Source organism: Camellia sinensis, chromosome 8 (genome assembly GCF_055761805.1).
Source record: "Camellia sinensis isolate YWXY chromosome 8, ASM5576180v1, whole genome shotgun sequence".
Taxonomy (NCBI): domain Eukaryota; kingdom Viridiplantae; phylum Streptophyta; class Magnoliopsida; order Ericales; family Theaceae; genus Camellia; species Camellia sinensis.
In genome coordinates, this window is record NC_138968.1 from 188,654,118 (window position 1) to 188,662,071 (window position 7,954).

Genomic DNA, 7,954 nt, shown 5'->3' on the forward strand with positions numbered 1-7,954 from the left:
CCCGAATCCCCCGAATCTGAAGAAATCGAAGGCAAGAGAGAGAGACGGAGAAAGAGAGAGAAGAGGAGAGAGGGAAACATAGGGAGAGGAGAGAAGAGGGAATGGAGACAGAGAGAGGCCCCTGCATTTCGCCGATCGCCCAGCCGATCGTCGCATCTCATCCGCCTCTGCCTCCGCCCGGACGTCGTTGCCTCCGCCTCTGCCTCTCTCTTCTTCTTCTCTTCATCTTTCTTCTTCTTCTTCGTTTCTGATTGAACGAAAAAAAAAAAAATTAAAAATGCAAAAACGATGTCGTTTTTCAAATTCGGGCGATTCGGGGCTGGGCTTCGAGCTACCAATTACGGTTCTTTATTTTAATTGAATATGACCACATGACCAACAATAAAGTGGATACACCTAAATAATTTAATTCTCGAAAAGTATTACATATCTTTTAAAAAAATTGTATACCAAATACATTTTATAATTATAAAAAAAAGCATAATTCATATTTTTTAAATTATAATTAAACCAACATAAAAATGACATATTTCCCTTTACATCTAAATTAGGTTAGTTTGGCATGAATATTTGAATAGAGTTAGAATTATTTTAATCACAAAAATATAAAATAAATTTTTTAATTTAATAAAATAAAATATCATATTTAATTATAATTATTTTATTTTTTTATTATAAAAATTAAAAAAATTAAAAAATTCATTCCAAATCAAACCTTTTAATCCTAAACAAAAAAACCAAAAAATTAAAAAGTTAATCCAGGCTTAATGACAAAACGACACTGTTTTCGAAATGATACTCAACAACAAAAACCCTAATAACTAATCGGTGATCTGGCACTCTAGTGACGTGGCGTGCTGTCATTGACTAAAGATAAAAAATAAAAAAAAAATAATTTTTTTGGCCAATAGGAAGAGACCCCAGCACCCCTATCGGGGGTCTTATGTATTTTCCATAACTAATAGAGAGCCGTGCTTCCGACCCCGTGGGGGTCGCACTCCCGGTGACATTGTAGCATGGGGTCGGTGGAAAACATAAAAAAAAAAAAAAAACAAAACAAAACAAAAAACAAAAAATAATTTTTTTTTTGGACCAATCACACGCGACCCCCAGTAACCCCACTGGGATCCGAAGCTTTTTCCTAACTAATAGAGGCTTCGTTTGGGAAGTTGCTATTTTAGTAGGCTATTTTAGTTTTTAGCTATTTTAGTAGGTTAAAATTTTTGTATTTAGGAAGATGATTAGATTTTTTTGTAGTTGGATGTGATATTTGTGAAAGAAAAAATGAAATAATTATAAATTTGATGTGATATTTTATCTTATTAACTATTTTAACTTATTTTATCTTTTTGTGAATTTTAACCTAAACTAATTTTTTTTTTTTTTTTCTTGCCAAACACCCCCAGACTCAACTGATGATTAGAAACAAAGTCAAAGCTTGTACCGCAGATACAGCACTGGAGAGAACAGAGACACCGAATAGATATCTGCAATTCTCTCAAAAACTCTCTCGCTACAGTTTGTTCATTCAACAACCATGTCACTCGCTTTCTCTTCTGTTCCCTTCACAACCCATTACCTCTTCGTCTTCCTCACCATATGGAGCCTATTCACATCGCACATTCATGGCTTCAAAGCACCATTTCGTGCGAAAGATATACTACCAGTGTTGCCAAGATCGGTGTCGTGGCCTATTCTGAATTCTCTTCACAGTGCAGTCGACATTTTGCCCACTTTTGTTGGGGCTGTTTCGTCCCCAGGCGACAGCTTGGAGTGGAAAGGGGCTTGCTTTTACAAGAACAGGGCTTGGATGGAGTTCCACAACAAAAGCCGCAGCGAATTTGGTGGAGGCACTCTTCATATCAAGGTCAATACCCTTTTGGGTTTTTTTGTGCTCGTTTAGTTTATTTTAGTGCTGATCTAGTCTCGATTTTGTCAAAATTTTGAGGATTGGGTATGTGGGTATGTGCCATTTTTACTTATTGAATTGTTGATTACCAGCTTATCTACAAGTTTAATTAAGCTGTTAGAGAGAGAGAGAGAGAGAGAGAGAATTTTTATTATTTATGTTATAACCTAGACATGTCCTTTCACGCGTGGCTGGATTCTCCTTTGTAAGCGGGCTAAATCCGTAAATTATTTTAATTATTGTATGGGCAGTGAAATTCGAACCCATGATCTATTAGTAGTAACTCTAATACCATATTCACTCTCATAGCATGTTGAATTATTGACCATCAACTCACAGTTTTATTATTTTATATTATATCATCCATTACTGAGCTTTCTGCTTGAATTGAAGTTTTTGGGTATCTGGGTATTGATGTTGTTCAGAGTTAATGCCTCAGTTTGAATTTTTGATTGTTCAGGGACTTGTGATTGAGCAGGGAGTCGTTTTTTTTGAAAAAATATATATATTTTTTCAGTTGATCTTTTGTTAGTTTGGATTATTGGGTATCTGGACAGATATTTTTTTGGGTTGAATTTGCTGCGTGATTTTGTTGTTGCTGTGACTTTTCTGTTCATGACCCAATCAAGTTTTAGTGGTTAAAATGATACATTTACACTTTTGGAGTATTGGGTACCTGCAGATTAGTGTTATACTGCTTGCTTCTTGTGCTTGGGCTTTTTTGGCTTTCTTTTGGTAGAATTTCTAAAATGGGTTTCTTTGTATGTTTGTGGTGAGCAGAAACAAAATTGATTTGGGTTATATATTGGTTAGTTGTTTGAATTTTTCGGTTGATTGTAGTGAGATGTTGGGAAATTTGGTTTATGGGAGTCTCAGTTTTCAGGCATGTTGAATTTGAGATTTTTGTTGGCTTTCTTGGAATGACTCGTTAGAAGGTTTTGTTATTGTCTAGATTTCAATTTTCTTCTTGACAATTCATGTTTTCCCTCAGATTTGTTTGCATGTTTGTTTGATTATTCAGGAATGGAAATTGGGTAGTATAAACATTTTAGAATCTGAAAGTCTTTCAGTTGTGGCAAAGTGCGCCCCTTAAAGAATTAAACTTGTTAAAACATTTGGCTCATTTGATAACACCATTAAGTGCTTAAATGTGGAAATTTTCATTGGATCTTCTACTAAGTTTGATAAAGCATGATAAATCACCATTTAAAAGTAAGAACCCAAGTTAAAAGGAATCCAAGTTTTATGTCATAGAGATGTAACTCAGCACATAATGCTTTGCATGCTTACTCAGTGGTGGTATTACAGTCCTAATAAAATTATATTTGAATTTTTATTGTTACTAATTATATTCTTATATATTTAACTCTGCTTGGTTCTGGTTTTCAGAATTCACTTTTCAGAAAATTTTACTTTTTTATTTTCCTTATTTTTTTTGTTTTCACTGATTTTTTTTAATATTTTAAATAATTTTTTTAATTTTTAAACACATCTAACATAAATATACTTAAAAATATAATTTTTGTGAAAAAAATCTTAAAAAATTTCCCTAAATACCAAAAAAAAAAACAAAAACAAAAACAAAAAAACAAAAATTCAGTATATTTTTTTCGTATTTTTGTTTATTTATTAATTTTTTAAAATATTTTTTTACAAATATTTTACTTTTTAGATACATCTAAGTAAGGTGCATCTAAAAAAGTACAAAATTTGCTTAAAATTTAAAAATATTCACTAAAAACAAAAAAACGTGAAAACAAAAAACTCAATTTCTAGAAAATTAAATTCAGAAAATTGAAACCAAGCACACTATTAATTTTTGTGCTTGTGGTTCGCTCCATAATGGGTTAGCTTCCATGGCAATGTTTAACTTCTTGCCTCGTTGTATTACAACCATGGAGTTTTCTAAGTGAATTGTAATTTCATATGTAGCTAGTAGAATTATAGATCTATCACTTTTAAACTCCCTTAATTGCACTACTACGCCACTTACTTACATCTCTTCTTCATCAGGTTAGCAATGCCCATAGTTGGACATGTATGGATCTTTATATCTTTGCAACTCCATACCGTGTGACATGGGACAACTATTTTTTTGCACGTGAACATAAAATTGAGTTTAAGAAGTGGGAAGGAAGAGCTGAGTATGAATATGTAAGTTGCCGCTACTTTCTGCTATTGAGAAAATTGCAACAGCAGTTGTCTTGAAGAATGCATTTGTTTATAGATGATCTCTTTACTTCCTATGAGAACAGGTGAAACGTAAGGGTGTTTCAATTTTTCTCATGGAAGCGGGAATGCTGGGAACCCTTCAAGCGCTGTGGGATGTCTTCCCCTTGTTCACAAATACAGGATGGGGTGAGAATTCAAACATTGATTTTCTCAAGAAAAACATGGGGGCTTCCTTTGAAAAACGTCCAGAGCCATGGATTACAAACGTTAGTGTTGATGATATACACTCTGGAGATTTCCTTGCAATATCCAAAATCCGAGGCCTATGGGGCGCTTTTGAGACTCTAGAGAAGTGGGTCACAGGTGCTTATGCTGGTCACACAGCTGTCTGTTTGAAGGATTCTGAAGGAAAGCTATGGGTTGCAGAATCTGGACATGAAAACGAGGAGGTACTGCCTTACAAGTTGCCTTGATTCAAGAACTCTTTTAACCTAAAATTTAACATCACATCACATCAAAGTTTATTGCAAAAGTTGAGATATGGAATTTGGAGGAGTTTTTAACTCAAATATGTTGTCATTCATTACAATATGGACTTGTGACATAGATGTTAACCATAAAAAAGAAATATCATGTCTGATTTCAAATTTTAGGAACGGATAATTTCAGGATTTGCAACGGAATAGGCTATGTTATATAGTCTCTTCTAAATAAGTGAATTACCCGTACCGGACACTAGACACTTGGGTAAGGGTATGGGATATATATCCAACATGTGTAGTTAGATATTCACCCAACAAACACGTTTAATAATTCAATTTCAATTTTCAACAATGTACAAAGCTCTATATTATGCATGGAATGTTATATGGCACCTTGTAAACACCATTTACCCTAGAAAATTAAAGTATATTAAGAAATATGAATATTTTGTGTCCTCGTGGACATGAACTAGATGAATCAAACACATTAGACATATACTTGCACCCGATATCCGTACTTGAGTACGTGTAACGTAAATAGTAGTTCATCATGTAATGCAGTAAAGATTTGCGGCTGGTTTCATTTTAAAATTTAAAAAAAAAATGAAAACTACTGCTAAAAACTCATTTTGCAAACTGTTTGCACAATTATTTTCGGGAAATTTTTTCTCAATTTTTCAGGGACAAGATATCATTGCTATTTTGCCATGGAATGAATGGTTGTTCACTAAAGATGATAGCAGTGCACATATTGCGTTGCTTCCTTTGCATCCTGATCTCCGGGCCAAATTCAACGAGACTGCTGCTTGGGAGTATGCACTAAGCATGTCCGGCCAGCCTTTTGGTTTTCATAACCTGATATTTAGCTGGATAGACACTATTGATGGGAACTATCCGCCACCATTGGATGCTCATGTGGTAATGCATTTATATGGCCTTTTATAATTTATTGTATGGGGTGAGTTTGCAAAATAAGTGGATGCTATACTTTTTCCTTTTTTTTTTCTTTGACACTTCTGTGATTGTGTCATATGGCTTGGGATAATTTGATCTTTCAAAGAATTATGTTCTGACCACTGGATCTTTGAATTCCTTTGAAATTTTATCCTATGCCCTATGACATATTAATGATTATAAACAACATTCTTAGTTATTTCTTGAACATGTAACATTGCATGAGCATTAAAAACACTATGTAAATGCCACTTGAGAAGTGTAGAGCAAATGGCTCAGGACCACACCTCAAGGAGCTGAAGTCCCAAGTTTAATTGATTCTGCCCATTTCTGCTGTATACTAGGCACCATGATGATGGCTTTTATTTTCATTTACTAGTTTAGATTTTTATGTGTACAGGTTGCTTCTGTTATGACTGTTTGGAGCCAGATACAGCCTGACTATGCTGCTAATATTTGGAATGAAGCCTTGAACAAGCGACTTGGAACTCAGGTATTGTAACAATTTATTCTCATTTTGTTGTCCAAGGTTCATAATGGTTTGCTTATTGGAAATGTAGCCTAAATGGATGGGATCCTCATGAGTGAAAGAGGATGGCTATCTTAGTTCTCAGTATGGTGACTCTTCTATTGATGAATGGGATATCAAGCACCTATATATTATTTGATATGAAAATGAAGACTTTGTTGTCAAGAATACATTGGTCATTTGTTGGTACTGGCAGCTCATGAGATCAATTGACAATCTCTTGGGCCAAATCAAGACAAAAACAGCTTGATCCTAACAGTTGGATCTCCTCGGTTAAAATAGGCAGGCATTGATTTGGATGAAGTCACATACAATAACTAATATCATCATCATCCATATAAATTAATATTGAAAATAAATGACATGAAGTCCTTATTTATTTAAAATGTGACATTTTGTGTTGTGTGTAGGGCCTTAGTCTTCCTGAAGTTCTTGTGGAAACTGAAAGGCGTGGGACATCTTTTGATGAGTTGTTGGCAATTCCCGAGCAGGACGATTGGATATACACTGATGGGAAGTCAACATCATGCATTGCTTTCATTCTTGAAATGTACAAGGAAGCAGGATTATTTGATCCAATTGCAAGTTCCATCCAAGTAACCGAGTTCACGGTGAGTTTGTTGTAAATATTCAACTTTATTAGTTTTAATTAACAGCATTTTCAATTTTACTTTGTGCAATTAATGTTGCATGATAAATAGATAATGAATTTTTATAGAAATGGCTTATACCTAAATCCACTATTTAGGTGGTTCAAACAAAGGAATTTAAATGCAATAGATTGGATGTTCTCTGACTGCACCCTCACAGTTTCACCTGAGTTTGCATTGTTTTTCGCTGATAAGAATTGTTATTATCTTTATCTGCAGGCACATTGCTTTGAACTCATTTGTATATAGAAAATTAAGGGAATTAAATTTAAGTGTACTATCCTGACGTGTGAAATAAAACCTTGAACTGTTGTGGCTAAATCTGGATCAACTGAAATTGATTCTTGGGTAGGTGAATTTTATATATAAATGCTTTGTTAATATTTTATCTTGTCCAAACCCTGCAGATAAAAGATGGCTACACTCTCAAGTTCTTTGAGAACAATTCAAGCCGCCTGCCTAAATGGTGCAATGATGCAGACACTGTGAAGCTTCCATTCTGCCAAATTAAAGGGAAGTATCGAATGGAACTACCTGGATACAATACCATGGATCCATACCCCCACATGAACGAAAAGTGCCCATCTCTGCCTCCAAAATATGACAGGCCTGAGGGTTGTTGAAAGTTTTCTGATTTGTTTTTCCTGTTTAGGAGTCGTTATACCGATGTTTGGTACAGTACCGGGTTGTTTTGATTGTTCATTCATGTATGTCCACCTTGTATTGTATGATGCAAAAGAAAGAAATTTGTCAAAAAACTGTTAGTCAACACAGGTTGATGTTTTTTTTTTTTTTTTTGTAAATTTGGCTACTGCAGTACCAATAATGTCGATGTAATTGTCGTAAATAGGTTTATCAAAAGAGTGGGTATTTGGAAAATAATATATTGTTCCTTATCCTCGTGCCTTTGGAATAATGTGTATGTTGGGATTATCTTTACTGTGTATGTTGGGTATTTGGAAAATAACTCTTGTACTTTTTTTAACAAGAAATGTCATTTAGTTGGACTTTCTTCTTTTTTGTTTTTTTTTTAGTGAGGAGTTACACAATAAATACGTTGACATAGACTTTTAAAATAAATAAATATTATAACTTAGCTAAGTGACTATGGAGTGTTTTGAAAATATGATTAGAAGTTAATTTTTTAATTTTTATAAAAAAATATAAAAAATAATATAACTTAAAATAAATTAAAAATTAAAAAGTGACTGTTAAAAGAGGCATAGGTTTATTCTATCATTTTGGCTTAACATATTCT

At 33.8% G+C, this 7,954-nt stretch overlaps 1 protein-coding gene across 1 annotated transcript; it reads left to right on the plus strand.

The window, feature by feature from the left end:
• The first annotated feature begins 1,396 nt into the window (after positions 1 to 1,396).
• LOC114321803 (uncharacterized) lies at positions 1,397 to 7,592 on the plus strand. Its single transcript, XM_028269033.2, has 7 exons — positions 1,397 to 1,867; positions 3,923 to 4,063; positions 4,165 to 4,530; positions 5,245 to 5,481; positions 5,918 to 6,010; positions 6,457 to 6,657; positions 7,104 to 7,592. The coding sequence occupies exons 1-7, from the start codon at positions 1,538 to 1,540 to the stop codon at positions 7,317 to 7,319; spliced, it is 1,584 nt and encodes a 527-aa protein (XP_028124834.2). The 5' UTR covers positions 1,397 to 1,537; the 3' UTR covers positions 7,320 to 7,592.
• Positions 7,593 to 7,954: the final 362 nt, after the last annotated feature.

Coding starts and splice junctions, on each gene's coding strand:
- LOC114321803 (XM_028269033.2), top strand. CDS start 1,538: ATGTCACTCGCTTTCTCTTCTGTTCCCTTCACAACCCATTACCTCTTC. Junction 1,868..3,922: donor GAGGCACTCTTCATATCAAG/GTCAATACCCTT, acceptor CTTCTTCATCAG/GTTAGCAATGCCCATAGTTG. Junction 6,658..7,103: donor TCCAAGTAACCGAGTTCACG/GTGAGTTTGTTG, acceptor CAAACCCTGCAG/ATAAAAGATGGCTACACTCT.